This window comes from Sander lucioperca, chromosome 16 (assembly GCF_008315115.2).
Source record: "Sander lucioperca isolate FBNREF2018 chromosome 16, SLUC_FBN_1.2, whole genome shotgun sequence".
Classification (NCBI taxonomy): domain Eukaryota; kingdom Metazoa; phylum Chordata; class Actinopteri; order Perciformes; family Percidae; genus Sander; species Sander lucioperca.
Genome location: NC_050188.1, coordinates 24,278,003 through 24,298,437, shown reverse-complemented (window position 1 = coordinate 24,298,437; position 20,435 = coordinate 24,278,003). Strand labels below are relative to the sequence as shown.

Sequence of the window (20,435 nt, the reverse complement as noted above, 5' to 3'; positions counted from 1 at the left end):
TACACACATTATATACTACATTGTATGCTACACACATTATATACTACATTATATACTACATTATATACTACACATTATAAATTACATGTACACAGTTTATCAGGTTACATTATATTGAGCTTAATGTTACAGTAACTCAGAACCAAAGGCTCACTGACTCCACAGACAATCTTTACAACTGATTATTGATTGATGACTGATTATTGATTGATGACTGATTATTGAGTGATGACTGATTTGATTATTGATTGATGACTGATTATTGATTGATGACTGATTATTGATGGATTAACTGATTATTGATGGATTAACTGATTATTGATTGATAACTGATTATTGATTGATAGATGACTGATTATTGATGGATTAACTGATTATTGATTGGTGACTGATTGATAGCTGATTGATTGATAACTGATTATTGATGGATTAACTAATTATTGATTGATAACTGATTATTGATTGATAATTGATTGATAACTGATTATTGATGGATTAACTAATTATTGATTGATAACTGATTGATAACTGATTATTGATTGATAATTGATTGATAACTGATTATTGATGGATTAACTAATTATTGATTGATAACTGATTGATAACTGATTATTGATTGATAACTGATTATTGATTGATAACTGATTATTGATTAATAACTGATTATTGATTAATTACTGATTGATCGATAACTGATTATTGATTGATAACTGATTATTGATTGATAACTGATTATTGATTGATAACTGATTATTGATTAATAACTGATTGATTGATAACTGATTATTGATTGATAGTTATCAATCAATAATCAGTTGATTATTGATAAATAACTGATTGATTGATAACTGATTATTGATTGATAACTATTACTAATCAAGAGTTTTACCTCCAGAGCCATCATCTTCATCATGAGGCTGCGATGATGCTCCTTCTTCACTTTCTCTTCAAAGAACTCAGAGAATCTCTGCTTCACCACCAGACGCATGTTGTAACGCTTTGCCATGCTGGAAGACAGAGACAGCCAATCAGAGACAGAGACACACAGAGACAAACAGAGAGAGCCAATCAGAGACAGAGACACATAGAGACACACAGAGTCAGACAGAGACATGAACAGAGACACACAGAGACATGAACAGAGACACACAGAGACATGAACAGAGTCATGAACAGAGACATCAACAGAGACATCAACAGAGACACACAGAGACATGAACAGAGACACACAGAGACATCAACAGAGACATCAACAGAGACATGAACAGAGACATGAACAGAGACATGAACAGAGACACACAGAGACATGAACAGAGTCATGAACAGAGACACACAGAGACACACAGAGACATGAACAGAGACACACAGAGACATGAACAGAGACACACAGAGACATGAAAAGAGACATGAACAGAGACATGAACAGAGACATGAACAGAGACATGAACAGAGACACACAGAGACATGAACAGAGTCATGAACAGAGACACACAGAGACACACAGAGACATGAACAGAGACACACAGAGACATGAACAGAGACACACAGAGACATGAACAGAGACACACAGAGACATGAACAGAGACATGAACAGACATGAACAGAGACACACAGAGACATGAACAGAGACATGAACAGACATGAACAGAGACACACAGAGACATGAACAGAGACACACAGACATGAACAGAGACACACAGAGACATGAACAGAGTCATGAACAGAGACATGAACAGAGTCATGAACAGAGACACACAGAGACATGAACAGAGTCATGAACAGAGACATGAACAGAGTCATGAACAGAGACACACAGAGACATGAACAGAGACACACAGAGAAATGAACAGAGACACACAGAGACATGAACAGAGACACACAGAGACATCAACAGAGACACACAGAGACATCAACAGAGACATGAACAGAGACACACAGAGACATCAACAGAGACACACAGAGACATGAACAGAGACACACACAGACATGAACAGAGACACACAGAGTCATGAACAGAGACACACAGAGACATGAACAGAGACACACAGAGACATCAACAGAGACACACAGAGACATCAACAGAGACACACACAGACATGAACAGAGACACACAGAGACATGAACAGAGACACACAGAGACATGAACAGAGACACACAGAGACATGAACAGAGACATGAACAGAGACACACAGAGACACACACAGACATGAACAGAGACACAGAGTCATGAACAGAGACACACAGTCATGAACAGAGACATCAACAGAGACACACAGAGACATGAACAAAGACACACAGTCATGAACAGAGAGACACACAGAGACATGAACAGAGACACACAGAGACATGAACAGAGACACACAGAGACATGAACAGAGACACACAGAGACATCAACAGAGACACACAGAGACATCAACAGAGACACACAGAGACATGAACAGAGACACACACAGTCATGAACAGAGACATCAACAGAGACACACAGAGACATGAACAAAGACACACAGTCATGAACAGAGACATCAACAGAGACACACAGAGACATCAACAGAGACACACAGAGACATAAACAGAGACACAGAGACATGAACAAGAGACACACAAAGACATGAACAGATACATGAACAGAGACACACAGAGACATGAACAGAGACATGAACAGAGACACACAGAGACATGAACAGAGACATGAACAGACATGAACAGAGACACACAGAGACATGAACAGAGACACACACAGACATGAACAGAGACACACAGAGTCATGAACAGAGACATGAACAGAGACACACAGAGACACACACAGACATGAACAGAGACACACAGAGACATGAACAGAGACACACAGAGACATGAACAGAGTCATGAACAGAGACACACAGAGACACACACAGACATGAACAGAGACATGAACAGAGACACACAGAGACATGAACAGAGACACACAGAGACATGAACAGAGACATGAACAGAGACACACACAGACATGAACAGAGACACACAGTCATGAACAGAGACATCAACAGAGACACACAGAGACATGAACAAAGACACACAGAGACATGAACAGAGACACACAGAGACATGAACAGAGACACACAGAGACACACAGAGACATGAACAGACACACAGAGACACACAGAGACACACAGAGACATGAACAGAGACACACAGAGACATGAACAGAGACACACAGAGACATGAACAGATACATGAACAGAGACACACAGAGACACACACAGACATGAACAGAGACATGAACAGAGACACACAGAGACATGAACAGAGACATGAACAGAGACATGAACAGAGACATGAACAGAGACACAGAGTCATGAACAGAGACACACAGTCATGAACAGAGACATGAACAGAGACACACAGAGACATGAACAGAGACATGAACAGAGACATGAACAGAGACACAGAGTCATGAACAGAGACACACAGTCATGAACAGAGACATCAACAGAGACACACAGAGACATGAACAGAGACACACAGAGACATGAACAGAGACACACACAGACATGAACAGAGACACACAGTCATGAACAGAGACATCAACAGAGACACACAGAGACATCAACAGAGACACACAGAGACATCAACAGAGACACACAGAGACATGAACAGACACACAGAGACACACAGAGACATGAACAGAGACACAGAGACATGAACAGAGACACAGAGACATGAACAGACACACAGAGACATGAACAAGAGACACACACAGAGTAATGAACAGAGACACACAGAGACATGAACAGAGACACACAGACATGAACAGAGACACACAGAGACATGAACAGAGACACACAGAGACATGAACAGAGACATGAACAGACACACAGAGACATGAACAGAGACACACAGAGACATGAACAGAGACACACAGAGACATGAACAGACATGAACAGAGACACACAAAGACATGAACAGAGACACACAGAGACATGAACAGAGACACACAGTCATGAACAGAGACATCAAAAGAGACACACAGAGACATCAACAGAGACACACAGAGACATGAACAGAGACACACACAGACATGAACAGAGACACACAGTCATGAACAGAGACATCAACAGAGACACACAGAGACATGAACAGAGACACACAGAGACATGAACAGAGACACACAGAGACATGAACAGACACAGAGACACACAGAGACATGAACAGAGACATGAACAGAGACACACAGAGACATGAACAGAGACATGAACAGAGACATGAACAGACACACAGAGACATGAACAAGAGACATGAACAGAGACACACAGAGACATGAACAGAGACATGAACAGAGACACAGAGTCATGAACAGAGACACACAGTCATGAACAGAGACATCAACAGAGACACACAGAGACATGAACAGAGACACACAGAGACATGAACAGAGACACACAGAGACATGAACAGAGACATCAACAGAGACACACAGAGACATGAACAGAGACACACACAGTCATGAACAGAGACATCAACAGAGACACACAGAGACATCAACAGAGACACACAGTCATGAACAGAGACACACAGAGACATGAACAGAGACACACAGAGACATGAACAGACACACAGAGACACACAGAGACATGAACAGAGACACAGAGACATGAACAAGAGACACACAAAGACATGAACAGAGACACACAAAGACATGAACAGAGACACACAGAGACATGAACAGATACATGAACAGAGACACACAGAGACATGGACAGACATGAACAGAGACACACAGAGACATGAACAGAGACACACAGAGACATGAACAGAGACACACACAGACATGAACAGAGACACACAGAGTCATGAACAGAGACATGAACAGAGACACACAGAGACACACACAGACATGAACAGAGACACACAGAGTCATGAACAGAGACACACAGAGACATGAACAGAGTCATGAACAGAGACATACAGAGTCATGAACAGAGACACACAGAGTCATGAACAGAGACACACAGAGACATGAACAGAGACATCAACAGAGACACACAGAGACATGAACAGAGACATGAACAGAGACACACAAGAGACATGAACAGAGACATGAACAGAGACATGAACAGAGACACACAGAGACATCAACAGAGACACACAGAGACATCAACAGAGACACACAGAGACATCAACAGAGACACACAGAGACATGAACAGAGACATGAACAGAGACACACAGAGACATGAACAGAGACATGAACAGAGACACACAGAGTCATGAACAGAGTCAGACAGAGACACACACAGAGACAGAGACACCGTCACCACATTTAAGAATAAACTGAAAACTCTCCTCTTTGATAAAGCTTACAGTTAAGGAGTGAAGAGTTGCAGCATCTGACTAGCCCGGCCCACCTGCTTCTCTTCATAGTCGTCACATTCATCTACCATATAATCAATAATATAATAAAAGTAGAGGGAGGCAGGCCAGTACAGCCCGATCCGGTTGGGGAGAGTTCTAGCACGGCCAGGCTCCTCTCCTTAACCTGTGGCCCAATCCCAAAGTGAGCCATGAGGACTAACGACTTAACTGATCTCAGGTGCTAAGTGAGTGAGTGTGTGAGGCTACATGGGCTCAGATAGGTAGAAATGGGATTGGGACAGCACTTCACGAGATCACATGTTACCTTGGCGACGTTTAATAACAAAGATGTTGCTGACACTTGCCGGTTTGGGAATTTTCATTTCAAGTTTGTTGCTTTCCACATGGCCAAGGCCCAGGAGACAGCTGCCTGATTCCACATTTTTCAAACTCTTGTTTTACAAGCTGGACAACAGGCTGGTCTGTGTTCAGTGGCCCTGTGTCGGTGGTGGTGATGGCGCAGTGGCCATGACACATGCCTTTGGTGTGGGAGATGTGGGTCTGATTCCCACTGTGATACATCAACCAATGTGTCCCTGAGCAAGGCACTCAACCCCTAGTTGCTCAAGAGCCGTGCGACCTCTGATATATATATAGCAATTGTAAGTCGCTTTGGATAAAAGCGTCAGCTAAATGACATGTAATGTAATGTGTTGTGCTGTTGTCCACCGTTGTAATTTCCGGATTTCCCTACGGTCTCCACAGTAAACGTCACAACGCTTTGAACTGTGGGTAATTCCCTTTGGTGAAGTCTGCCTCGATGCAGACTCACGGAAAGGGCTCGGTAAGTGTGTACTCAAACCCTCACGCCCTTTGAAATTCGACACACAACACTAAGCCCTTACGAATTTCACAAGAATGCGCACCAAAGTCCGTGAGTCTGTGAGTCCAGACTTTGGGATTGGGCCTGTCTCTCTTAGTTATGCTGTTATAGTTCTAGACTGCCGGGGGACTTCCTTCCTTTGACACACTGAGCTGCTCTCTCCTCTCTCTTTCCAATTGTTTCCATTTGTGTGCATCTTTGTCCCAGAAATGCTCGTTACTAACCTAGCTCTGGGGAGTTTACATAAGAGTCATAAGAGCTACACTCTGCGGTGCCCTGCTGCTGTGCCACGCTACATCCTGTAACGCCCTGCAGTGCCCTGCTATGCCATGAACTACTACGACTACCATTTGTAGTCACTGTTCCATTATCTTTATTGTGACTATTATTGCCACTGTTCATCACACCCCCAACCGGCACCGTCAGACACCGCCTACCAAGAGCCTGGGTCTGCCGAGGTTTCTTCCTAAAAGAGAGTTTTCCCTTGCCACTGTCACACTGAATGCTTGCTCTTGGGGGAATTACTAGAATTGTTGGGTCTTTGTAAATTATAGAGTGTGGTCTAGACCTGCTCTATCTGTGAAGTGTCTTGAGATAACTCGTTATGATTTGATACTATACATAAAATTGAAATTGAATTAGACAGACAGAGATACGAACAGAGACAGACAAAGAGACAGACACGAACAGAGACAGACAGACAGGGAGAGACAGACAGGTCTTACTGTTCAAAGAGAGGGAAGTAGACGAGGGACTCTGGGACGTTGACCACGTCCTCTAGGCTGAAGTGATACTGACATCCAAAAAGAGGATAGAAACCTTTGGACTGGAAGGACACCTTAAAAACCTCGTTACCAAACGACAGAGAGTCTGACGCCTCCAAACGTTTACTAAGGAGGGAGAGGAGGAAGAGGAGGAGAAGGAAGGAGAGGCATTAAATCCATGTTATGTTCTTCTTTACAAGGCAAGGCAGCTTTATCATAGCACATTTCATTAAAGAACAGTTAAAACAATTAAAAATATAAAAGCAGATAAAATACGAGAATAAAAGTTACAGTGCAGTATAAGAAATTAATTTTTTTAAAGAAAGGCAGCATCAAAAGAAAGGTCTTCAGCCTTGATTTAAAAGAACTGAGTTGGGTTAGGGTTAGTTTTCTGGAGTTTGTACAGAAGTATTTTAAAATCAATTATTGAGGGAGAAGAAGCCAGTGTAAAGACTTCAGAACTGGAGTGATGTGATCCACTTTCTTGATGTTAGTGAGGACTCGAGCAGCAGCGTTCTGAATCAGCTGCAGCTGTCTGATTGATTTTTTAGGGAGACCTGTAAAGACACCGTTACAGTAGTCAAGTCTACTGAAGACAAAAGCATGGACAAGTTTTCCCACATCCTGCTGAGACATAAGTCCTTTAACCCTGGATATTTTCTGAAGGTGGTAATACAAAAGCAAATTCCGCAAGAAATTTTGACAGTGTACCTACTACTTGGTGCACATCCGAATAACACAGGGTAACAAATCTGTTTGACACGGCCTACAGTAAAAAAATCTCCATGATCGGAGGAGGAGTTTATGTTTGGTTATTCTGAATTTTCGAGAAACTCTATTCAAACTTTAAGATGTTCCACATCTTTCATGTTTGGGATATAATGTACAGACTCAGAGTGGGGCTCCAACTGAGGAGCAGCAGATGCAAATTTATTTTTACTTTGCTATACCATCCACACTCTCTCATACATTTATTTTACATCAAAATGTATGTATGGACAGCTATTGTCCTCACATTTCTTACACAACACACACCATAATTGCACATTATTGCATTGTGTGTTCAGCAGGGTGTCATGATATCTGTCACAGTATTAAAGATTAAGAAATAGGAGTTAGGCTTTTTGAACTAGAAGCAGGACTATCAAAGGTGCACCAGAGCCTCGTCTCTGTGAAAACACCTCCTGTGGCAGTACGTGTTGCTAAAGTGTGAAGGAGTGGAGGAGGGAGGGGGAGACTGTATGTTTGACAGGTCAAAAATATCCATGTAATGATAATTATACCTCTCAAGTTTGTTCTGTAATTCAAAAAACGTGGATCCAAACGGCAAAAATATTATCAACACCAGAGAGATAAAAGTCTGGCGAACGCATTGATGTGGTTTTTATGTTTGTGGTTTCAAATAAATGCGACACAGAGCAGGTAACAAACAGGGAACCGTCTGCATCCTTCCAGATATATTTTTTCATTGTTTCTATCGGCAGTTGGTATGAACAGAGCCAAAAGTTTAAGTCCGGTGGATTCCATAGTTACATGTCTGCGACCGGCACAACATTTCCTACATTTTGACCAACCATGATGTATGAAGAGTGAAAACTGTAGGGGAGAGAGCAATTTGTTTGTAAAGATTTCAGAGAATCGTACCGCAGCTCCCCCCTCTGTCCTCCCCTCGAACTCTCAACATTCCGGCCCCATACACACACATTGGAAAATCTGAAACGGTCTGAAAACTGGACGAAAAACTGTGATTTGTTAGAAACCGTGCTTGATATCAGAATGCCCATTCAGCCCAATAAATGGCAAAGTCTTGTCTTCTGTTTAAACTTGTAATTAGTTTTTTACATTAAAGTATGGTGATACAGTATAGCCCCAAAGATGGGTTGTTTTGAGCTATGTTAAGCGATTTCACGAAGATTTCCCATTAAAGTCTAGGGGAAATTTTGCGCAGTTTTATGCTGATTTCGTGAAAACCGCACGGCAAATCTCTTAGAAAAGTCATAGCACACCATTCCTGATCATTACACACGTTTTGATGTATTTCTGTGCATGTGTTGGCAACGCTCCTTGACTAGTAGCGGGACAGAATAATAATGGGGGATAATAGTCATTATGCCGATTGCTGCTATTGCATCACATCGGCACACACATTGAATGACATAAATGTCAGACTGACGTGATGTCATTCTTCTTAGAAAACAATCTGTTCTAGAAACGTCTCATGATATACTGTCTTAGAAGTGTTTAATTCTACTTTTGTTTTTGTTAAAGAAGGAAAAGAAAATCCCAAAACTCAACACTATCGAATCTCAATACTTCTAGAATCACAATAAATGAAAATCAAAACAACAAATCCAATCGACACCCATGTATCGGGAAAGTCAAATCTGGACCAAAGCATATCGTCCCAGCCCGATGAGACGGTATTAAACTTGTGATTATTTTGGCGTATAAAAACACCACCAGACACTGAACTTCCTGTGAGGAAACGCAGCGCAGCGTTGTAGATAAATCTTTGTTCTTACACGAGTTCGAAGGCGTCCGGCGTCGTCCCGATGAAGAAGCCTCCGGGTTTCAGCCGCTCGCAGGCGTTCCTCAGCATCATGTCGGCCTTCTGCTCGCTCTCAAACGAGTAATGGTAAACAAACTGGCAGCTGCAGATGTCAAACATCTGGTCGGGGTCGGCCAGCTTCTCCGCCAAAACCTCCTGAAAACACGAATCAGGGTCTCAGTTAACGAGTCAGTCTCAGTTAACGTCTCTAAACAATGAGTTAGATGTGTTCTGATCTGATCTAGATGGTGTATTTCTACCTCGGTAACTGTTCTAGATGGTGTATTTCTACCTCGGTAACTGAACTAGATGGTGTATTTCTACCTCGGTAACTGTTCTAGATGGTGTATTTCTACCTCGGTAACTGAACTAGATGGTGTATTTCTACCTCGGTAACTGTTCTAGATGGTGTATTTCTACCTCGGTAACTGATCTAGATGGTGTATTTCTACCTCGGTAACTCAGCTAGATGGTGTATTTCTACCTCGGTAACTGTTCTAGATGGTGTATTTCTACCTCGGTAACTGTTCTAGATGGTGTATTTCTACCTCGGTAACTGTTCTAGATGGTGTATTTCTACCTCGGTAACTCAGCTAGATGGTGTATTTCTACCTTGGTGCAGTCTGCGTTGATAAACTGAGCGCTGAAGATTTTCTCGTTTGCGTGACTTTTCTTCTTCATGTCTTCGTAGCGAGACTGACACTGCTCCACCGACACTCCAGCGATATCTGCAGACATTAACGCATCATTCATTCATTAATTAATTCATTCATTCAATCATTCATTCATTAATTCATTCATTCAATCATTCATTAATTAATTCATTCATCCATTCATTCAATCATTCATTCATTCGTTCATTCATTCATTCAATCATTAATTAATAACGTAAAGTCTGCTCAGATTTTATAAACTACGTGTGTTTTGTGTGCAGAAATATTAATGTGTAAATTAACTAGTAACTAAAGCTGGAACAGATGAATGTAGTGGAGTAACTAAAGTAACTAGTAACTAAAGCTGGAACAGATGAATGTAGCGGAGTAACTAAAGTAACTAGTAACTAAAGCTGGAACAGATGAATGTAGCGGAGTAACTAAAGTAACTAGTAACTAAAGCTGGAACAGATGAATGTAGTGGAGTAACTAAAGTAACTAGTAACTAAAGCTGGAACAGATGAATGTAGCGGAGTAACTTAAGTAACTAGTAACTAAAGCTGGAACAGATGAATGTAGTGGAGTAAAAAGTACAATATTTCTCTCTGAAATGTAGCGGAGTAGAAGTACAAAGTAGCATGAAAAGAGAAGACTCAAGTAAAGTACAAGTACCGAACTGGAGTACATGTACTTAGTTACATTACACCCCTTTATTGGAGCGTTGACATTAAACTAATTCTGAGACTCTTGTCTTCGACTGGAGAGTCTTGTTGTGACGTAACAATGGACCCAACAGAGCGCTGAGTCAGAATAAAATCTGACTGTTTTTCTGTTTGAGTTTTATTTTAATTTCTTTAATATCTGCAGAAAAAACTGTCCAAAGATTTCGTGTGTGATAATAACCGATTACCTACACAGATAGAATGGTTGATTAGTTAACGTCCCGTAAAACAATGTCTGCAGAGCATCATGAACATTAAAACTAATTCTGTTTCTGACAGCAGCTTCTAAAGAAATGTAAGAACCGATTACCTGCACAGACCAGGTGGTTGATTCCTCCTCTCCTCCACTTCAGCAGGTCTCCTCCTTTCCCACAGCCGAGGTCCAACACAGACACCTGCTGAGGCCCCGCCCCCCGCACCTGCTCCAGGATCTCACCTGTCAATCACACAAACACACAATAAACAAACGTTCAGTTACAGGGTAACCTTGGTTCTCTCTATATCTAGACTATCTATCCACACAGTTACATACTCTGTGTGATTGGCCAGGATGTCCTGGGCCATCCTGTCGCTGAGTAGGGAGCTAGTGGCATTAACCCTCCCAACAGCTGTTGTTTACGAGTGGGCCGCCCTAGTTTTTGGAAGGGCCACGGGCCTCTTGCATCATCCTCACCACCGTCTCATGTCGGTCGATATCCAGAGCTGTGGCTGTCCTGCTGAGAAGCTGAACCCCACCAACCCCGGACTGGGAGGGGAACACACAGCGCACCGGGAGCCTGCTTTCGGAAGACTTAAGAATAAAAAGGGAGGAAGGGAACCTGCCAGGACACTGACCACTCCCCTCTGTCTGTTCCAGTTTCAGCTTTTTACACATTTTTGACAGGGACCCCTCAGAAAGAAAAGGACCTGCTCACTTTCAGAAAAGCAGCAATGTAAAACATTATGTAATGTAAACATCATTTATGATTAAGGGTAATCCCTGGACAATATAGGATGCTGATGCCTCAAACACAATACACATTGGTAATGGTCATCTTCTAATGACAGAAACACATAGCTTGGTGTGCTAACACGACTAGCAGCCATTTGCATATTTCATGTGTGTGAATGTTAATCTGATGAGCAGGTGGCACCTTGTACGGTGGCCTCGGTCACAGTAGCCGCTTTCCGACCAGAGGGATTTTTGCAGTTCCTAGGACATACCATTCCTAGGACATAACGTTCCTAGAACATACCGTTTCTAGCACATACCGTTCCTAGAACATACCATTCCTAAAATATACCGTTCCTAGGACATACCATTCCTAAAATATACCGTTCCTAGGACATACCATTCCTAAAATATACCGTTCCTAGGACATACCGTTCCTAAAACATACCGTTCCTAGGACATACCATTCCTAAAATATACCGTTCCTAGGACATACCATTCCTAAAATATACCGTTCCTAAAACATACCGTTCCTAGGACATACCATTCCTAAAATATACCGTTCCTAGGACATACCATTCCTAAAATATACCGTTCCTAGGACATACCATTCCTAAAACATACCGTTCCTAGAACATACAGGACATACCGTTCCTAGAACATACCTTTCCTAGAGCATACCTTTCCTAGAGCATACCTTTCCTAGGACATACCGTTCCTAAAACATGCCGTTCCCAGGACATACCGTTCCTAGAACCCTTTTTTCTCGTGTTCCGACTGGACCAATTTGGGGATTATTAACTTCCTCTGACTACAGTTCCTGTAAATCTTTCAGCTTCTACTTCAGGGCAGGGTCTTTTCCCTTTTCCTCATAGTGGGGGTTAGATGGCTGTGATTATAATAACAAAAGGTCAGTTCCTATGGCCACTTGGCCAGTGTGAATGCAAAAGGCAAAACTGGTTGTGGGGGAGAGTAGTTAGTAGAAGTGTTTAGAAGTGGACTGTTCCTATAACTACGTTCCTCTAACTACTTGGTCAGAAAGAGGCTATAGTCTGAATGTTTGTGAATGGTTCCTGTACTCTGTAAAGCACTTTGAGTAGTAGTTAAGACTAGAAAAGTCCATTAACATTTACCTACCGTTTGTGATATATTAATGAACTTTTTCTGATAACTGTATTAATATATGATGATTATATATATGATAATATATATGATTTATCTGATAATATATGTCATATATGATATATATGTAATATTAATGAGAGTATATTAATATATTACCGATCAGGACGCTCTTCAGCCAGTTGTTGAAGTTCCTCATGAAGAAGATTCTGCTTCGACTTCTCGCTGCCAGACCAACTTCCTGTAGACTATTGTAGTGACTGGCCACCTTCACACTGTGGTCCAACATCTGGTAGATATATCAATATATTAAAATATATATATATATATTAGGGGTATAACGGTACGCAAAAATCACGGTTCGGTAAGTACCTCGGTTTTAAAGTCACGGTTCGGTTCATTTTCGGTACAGTAAGGGAAAGAAATGCAAACATTAAACTGCAGGTTGTTTATTACTATAAACTTTTTTTTAACAATTTGTTTACACTTTTTAATAAAATATAATAAATAAAATATATATAAAATAAAAAAAGAATAAGAAAAATACTGCTGCAAAGTTCTCCCCTAAATAAAATACTCAGTCTCAAACCAATATCACATAATAAAATATAATGAAGAATATAAATGAATAACTATGGATTACAGAGCAGCATTACCAATCCCAGCTTGTCAACAACAGAGTATGGTCGCAGATCAGCTGCTATAAAAACACCAATTGCTTTCGTTATTGCGTTGGCCCAATCGGAATTACGGTCTCTAATTAAGGTCTGTTTAAATGCCAACGGGAGCTGCGTCTGAATTACAGTCGTTTTCTTCCTTGTGGTAGTGATGTTCACACTCGCGTGATGCCTTTTCAAGTGCGTTAACAAGTTTGAAGTGTTGCCAGAAACATACCCGATCATTCCTGAGCAACGTCGGCACACTGCTTTCGTCTTATCGACTAGTCTTTGTCCGTTGACGTATTTCACTGGGAAACCGAAGGTTCCCAAACAGGAGACCTTAATGATATGGCGGCTCTTCAAGCTCCGGCTTGTCCGTACTGTCTATGGGCTTGTCTGCATTGGCCATGACGCTAGCTAGCAAGAGGCTGGGCTAAAGCGTGCCGTGTATGTTGTTGTACAGCGTGCGGTGTGTGATTTTAATTTTTTTCCCCAAACCACGTCAGAGGAAATCCCGCCCTGCAGTCAAATTCAGTGATTTAGGTTACAGTGACGGCGGGTAGGTTTAGAGATCAGTGATTGACATATTGACATGACCAATGAAAACTTTAGAATCAGCTGCAGGGCGGGATTTGCGCTGAACGCGGAGACTTCCGCCACTTAATATGTTCGTGTAGAAACACGAAAATTGACCTATGTTCCGCACACAAAAGATTACGTGCACCGTACCGAAAGCCCTGTACCGAAACGGTCCGGTACGAATACACGTACCGTTACACCCCTAATATATATATATATAAGAATGCTTTCAAAAATGGAAGTGTTAATAGTTTATTATCATAAATTAACAAAATGCAGTGAATGAACAGAAAAGAAATCTAAATCAATATTTGGTGTGACCACCCTTTGCCTTGAAGACAGCATCAATTCTTCTAGTTACACTTGCACAAAGTTTATGAATGAACTCGGCTGGTAGGTTGTTCCAAACATCTTGGAGAACTAACCACAGATCTTCCTCAAATCCTTCTGTCTCTTCATGTTCTCCCAGACAGACTCCATGATGCTGAGACCAGGGCTCTGTGGGGGCCAGGCCATCACTTCCTGTTCTTCTTTATGCTGAAGATAGTTCTTAATGACCTTGGCTGTATGTTTGGGCTCGTTGTCCTGCTGCAGAATAAATTTGGGGCCAATCATACGCCTCCCTGATGGTATTGCATGATGGATAAATATCTGCCTGTATTTCTCAGCATTGAGGACACCATTAATCCTGATCTCCAACTCCATTTGCAGAAATGCAGCCCCAAACTTGCAAGGACCCTCCACCATGCTTCACTGTTGCCTGCAGACACTCATTATTGTACCGCTCTCCAGCCCTTCGGCCAACAACCGGCCTTCTGCTACAGCCAAATATTTCATCAGTCCAGAGCACCTGCTGGCATTTTTCTGCACCCCAGTTCCTATGTTTTCGTGCATAGTTGAGTAGCTTGGCCTTGTTTCTATGTCGGAGGTATGGCTTTTTGGCTCCAAATCTTCCATGAAGACCACTTCTGGACATCTTCTCCAGACAGTAGATGGGTGTTCCTGGGTCCCACTGGTTTCTACCAGTTCTGAGCTGATGGCCCTGCTGGACATCTTCCGATTTCGAAGGGAAATAAGCTTGATGTGTTTTTCATCTGCTGCACTAAGTTTCCTTGGCCGACCACTGCGTCTACGATCCTCAACATTGCTGATGCAGTATAACATGTATATATACATATATACTCTAACTGGTTGATCATACACCTGACTACAATCCTACTAAATCCCTGACTTGTTGTAAGTACCTATAAGAATTGATGCTGGTTTGAAGGCAAAGGGCAGTAACACCAAATATCGATGGGATTTAGATGTTTCTTTTGGTCGCTCACTTTCCATTTGGTAAATTGATAAAAATAAACAATTATTGATATTTTTGAAAGCATTCTTAGTTTACAGCATTTTTTCACACCTGCCTAAGACTTTTGCACAGTACTGTACTGTATGTATGTATATATACATAAAATAATCACCTGAAGCTTCTTGTTGGGTGAGTCTTCGTCTTCCTCAGCTCTCCTCTTCCCCAACTTCTGCCCTCCATCTTCATCCCTCCGTCTCTTTCTGTCTTCCTCCCTCTGTCTCTCTCCTTCTTCCCTCCATCTCTCTCCATCTTCCTCCTTTTGCGTTTCTGTCTGAAGTTCCATACTTCACTCTGAAACACACAGAGAGAAACGTAACGCTAACTGTCTTCAGACTGAGACTAAGTAATAACTGATGCTACACAGTGTTTATCCCGGTGTATATGGGAGTAATCAGTCTCACACCAGACTGAATTAATCCCGTAGCGAGCTATAGCTAAACCAGCTAACAGGCATTCAAACTAAACAAGATTACAAACCCCAATCTCAATGAAGTTGGGACGTTGTGTAAAACGTAAATGGAAACAGAATACAATGATTTGCAAATCCTTTCCAACCCAAATTTAATTGCATACACTACAAAGACAAGATATTTAATGTTCAAAGTGATAAACTTTGTTTTTTTGCAAATATTTACTCATTTTGAATGTTATGCTGCAACACGTTCCAGAAAAGACTGGGAAAGTTGAGCAATGCTAAAAACACACCTGTTTGGAACATTCCACAGGTGAACAGGTGTGTATGTGTGTGTGTGTGTGTGTGTGTGTGTGTGTGTGTGTGTGTCTGTGCGTGTGTGTGTGTGTGTGTGTGTGTGTGTGTGTGTGTGTGTGTGTGTGTGTGTGTGTGTGTGTGTGTGTGTGTCTGTGCGTGCGTAATATAGTTACTGATGTCTCAGAGAATAACGACCCGTCAGATAGTTACTGATGTCTCAGAGAATAACAGTCAGATAGTTACTGATGTCTCAGAGAATAACGGTCAGATAGTTACTGATGTCTCAGAGAATAACGGTCAGATAGTTACTGATGTCTCAGAGAATAACGACCCGTCAGATAGTTACCGATGTCTCAGAGAATAACAGTCAGATAGTTACTGATGTCTCAGAGAATAATGACCCGTCAGATAGTTACTGATGTCTCAGAGAATAACGGTCAGATAGTTACTGATGTCTCAGAGAATAACGGTCAGATAGTTACTGATGTCTCAGAGAATAACGACCCGTCAGATAGTTACCGATGTCTCAGAGAATAACAGTCAGATAGTTACTGATGTCTCAGAGAATAACGACCCGTCAGATAGTTACTGATGTCTCAGAGAATAACGGTCAGATAGTTACTGATGTCTCAGAGAATAACGGTCAGATAGTTACTGATGTCTCAGAGAATAACGACCCGTCAGATAGTTACCGATGTCTCAGAGAATAACAGTCAGATAGTTACTGATGTCTCAGAGAATAACGACCCGTCAGATAGTTACTGATGTCTCAGAGAATAACAGTCAGATAGTTACTGATGTCTCAGAGAATAACGGTCAGATAGTTACTGATGTCTCAGAGAATAACGGTCAGATAGTTACTGATGTCTCAGAGAATAACGACCCGTCAGATAGTTAGCGATGTCTCAGAGAATAACGACCTGTCAGATAGTTACTGATGTCTCAGAGAATAACGGTCAGATAGTTACTGATGTCTCAGAGAATAACGACCTGTCAGATAGTTACTGATGTCTCAGAGAATAACGACCTGTCAGATAGTTACCGATGTCTCAGAGAATAACGGTCAGATAGTTACTGATGTCTCAGAGAATAACGGTCAGATAGTTACTGATGTCTCAGAGAATAACGGTCAGATAGTTACCGATGTCTCAGAGAATAATTCTGGAAAAAGTGGCTGGTAAAAAATGTAAGTGGCCCCACCCTACTCAGAACAGACTAAAGACACACTGAAGAACACACTGACAGTTGTTTTGTAATTTATTCCGAATAAGGCTTTAGCTCTATGTTAAGCTCCAAGCTGTTTAGCTATATGTTAAGCTCCAAGCTGTTTAAGGTGTGTTTCTAACAGAGGAAGTGGAATGTTGAACGTTTCCTGTTAATAAAAGTAAACCGTTGACAATTCACAATACATTATCTTCTGTTAATTTTAATACTTATGCATTGTTGTTAAGAATATTAAAATTAATATATGATAAATATATGACATGATAAATAGAAGGTTTCAAATAGACCCGGTGATCGGTATCAGTCGATACTGCTCACAGCAATCGGTGATCGGCCCCAAAAATCCTGATCGGAGCACCCTTAATAGGTACCGATGTCTCAGAGAATAACGGTCAGATAGTTACTGATGTCTCAGAGAATAACGGTCAGATAGTTACTGATGTCTCAGAGAATAACAGTCAGATAGTTACTGATGTCTCAGAGAATAACAGTCAGATAGTTACTGATGTCTCAGAGAATAACAGTCAGATAGTTACTGATGTCTCAGAGAATAACAGTCAGATAGTTACTGATGTCTCAGAGAATAACGGTCAGATAGTTACTGATGTCTCAGAGAATAACAGTCAGATAGTTACTGATGTCTCAGAGAATAACAGTCAGATAGTTACTGATGTCTCAGAGAATAACGACCAGTCAGATAGTTACCAATATCTCAGAGAATAACGACCAGTCAGATAGGTACTGATGTCTCAGAGAATAACGGTCAGATAGTTACTGATGTCTCAGAGAATAACGGTCAGATAGTTATTATATTATAGTTAATAGCTGTTAGCATCAGGAGAAACAATCCTGCTGTTAGCTGTTAACTGTTAGCTGTTAGCATCAGGAGAAACAACAACAGTCCTGCAGAGTTAGCTGTTAACTGTTAGCTGTTAGCATCAGGAGAAACAGTTCTGCAGTTAGCTGTTAGCATCAGGAGAAACAACAACAGTCCTGCAGAGTTAGCTGTTAACTGTTAGCTGTTAGCATCAGGAGAAACAGTTCTGCAGTTAGCTGTTAGCATCAGGAGAAACAACAACAGTCCTGCAGTTAGCTGTTAACTGTTAGCTGTTAGCATCAGGAGAAACAGTTCTGCAGTTAGCTGTTAGCATCAGGAGAAACAACAACAGTCCTGCAGTTAGCTGTTAACTGTTAGCATCAGGAGAAACAACAACAGTCCTGCAGTTAGCTGTTAGCAGTTAGCTGTAGCAGGCTAGCATCACCTGACTTTCAATGAAAACAGCGAAACCGGAAGCGTGGCCTGAGTATAAACGCGTCCGCGGCTATTAAACTAACAGGTAAAGTCTTCTGCTGTCCGGATATAATATATATTATTATAAAACAAAAAAGAAACCCGAAATACACTCACCTCTCTACAGACGAGACGCGTGCGCTGTGGGCATCTACCGGTAGTGCGTGCGTCACATTTCAGCGTCCCAGCAGAAACAAGCCGGAACCATAAACACATAGACATATTAACACGTATCTATGTTTAAATGTTTTATTCTAACCCGAAGAGATGATGCAACGTTTGGTTCCGAACCGATCTGATCAACATATCGATTATAGATTATAGTTTTAATCTTGTTATCAGACTAGGAATAGATCATCTGTAGGAACTGTTTTAGCTGGGACACCATATCTGATGACACACCAAACTCGGTTAAGAAATCCTTTAATTTAATATTTCTTGGTTGATTTGAAAACCTAAGAAAAATATAAAACACTTATAATTAATGAACTTTAGTTATCAAGATGTCCTGTTTAATTCGGTTTTATTGTTGTTTCTGATTTAAAACTGTAAAGTTAATAAATCATTTTATTAGATTAAGTCCTAACCCTAATCCTCAGAAGTCTGTAGGAACTACATGAAGTGGAGTTCCAAATATTTCTTTTGTTTGTTTTTACTATTAAATCTAATGTAATTTAAATGTATTTAAATGTTTATTATATATATATATATATAAATATAAATATAAAATATATATAAAATAGAGCAGATGATATTTAATGTGTCTGATGAAATAAACTCAGTCTTAAATGTTCTCTGACATCTTTATTTTATATTCTGCCAACAGAAGTTTAATGTTTCCAGTAATCACGAGTCGAGGATGAAAAGGGGGAATAATAATAATAATAATATAATAATAATAATAATAATAATAATAATAATAATAATAATAATAATAATGATAATAATAATAATGATGATATTATTAATAATAATAATAATAATGATAATAATAATAATGATGATATTAATAATAATAATAATAATAATAATAATAATAATAATAATAATGATGATATTAATAATAATAATAATAATAATAATAATAATAATAATAATAATGATAATAATAATAATAATGATAATAATAATAATGATGATATTAATAATAATAATAATAATAATAATAATAATAATAATGATAATAATAATAATGATGATATTAATAATAATAATAATAATAATGATAATAATAATGATGATATTAATAATAATAATAATAATAATGATAATAATAATAATGATATTAATAATAATAATAATAATAATAATAATAATAATGATAATAATAATAATGATGATATTAATAATAATAATAATAATAATAATAATGATAATAATAATAATAATAATAATAATGATAATAATGATAATAATAATAATAATAATAATAATAATAATAACAATAATAATAATATAATAATAATACAATAATAATAATGATTTATGATTCATTAACCCTGGACGATATGAGGAAAATATCTAACTGCGATTATTACGACTGATATTGCGATATGATTCACTGTATTAAAGGGAATGATCATTTTTTGATCATTATTCTCATTTTCATTGGAAAAAAATAACTAACCTCGACCTAGATCTTAACCCAGGATCTGTGCTAAGC

The 20,435-nt window shown here is 39.8% G+C and overlaps 1 protein-coding gene across 1 annotated transcript in view; it reads right to left on the bottom strand.

Annotated features, from left to right (window-relative positions):
- The window catches only part of rnmt (RNA (guanine-7-) methyltransferase), a 22,492-nt gene extending 3,520 nt beyond the window's left edge, over positions 1-18,972 (bottom strand). Inside the window, exons 1-8 of the mRNA XM_035992985.1 lie at positions 18,890-18,972; positions 15,661-15,839; positions 13,113-13,242; positions 11,211-11,336; positions 10,138-10,253; positions 9,500-9,681; positions 6,939-7,103; positions 890-1,007 (exon numbers count right to left, since the gene is read on the bottom strand). Coding sequence (XP_035848878.1) covers positions 890-1,007; positions 6,939-7,103; positions 9,500-9,681; positions 10,138-10,253; positions 11,211-11,336; positions 13,113-13,242; positions 15,661-15,831 — 1,008 coding nt within the window. The 5' untranslated portion in view covers positions 15,832-15,839; positions 18,890-18,972. The remainder of the gene's footprint in view (positions 1-889; positions 1,008-6,938; positions 7,104-9,499; positions 9,682-10,137; positions 10,254-11,210; positions 11,337-13,112; positions 13,243-15,660; positions 15,840-18,889) is intronic.
- Between the last annotated feature and the right edge of the window lie 1,463 nt (positions 18,973-20,435).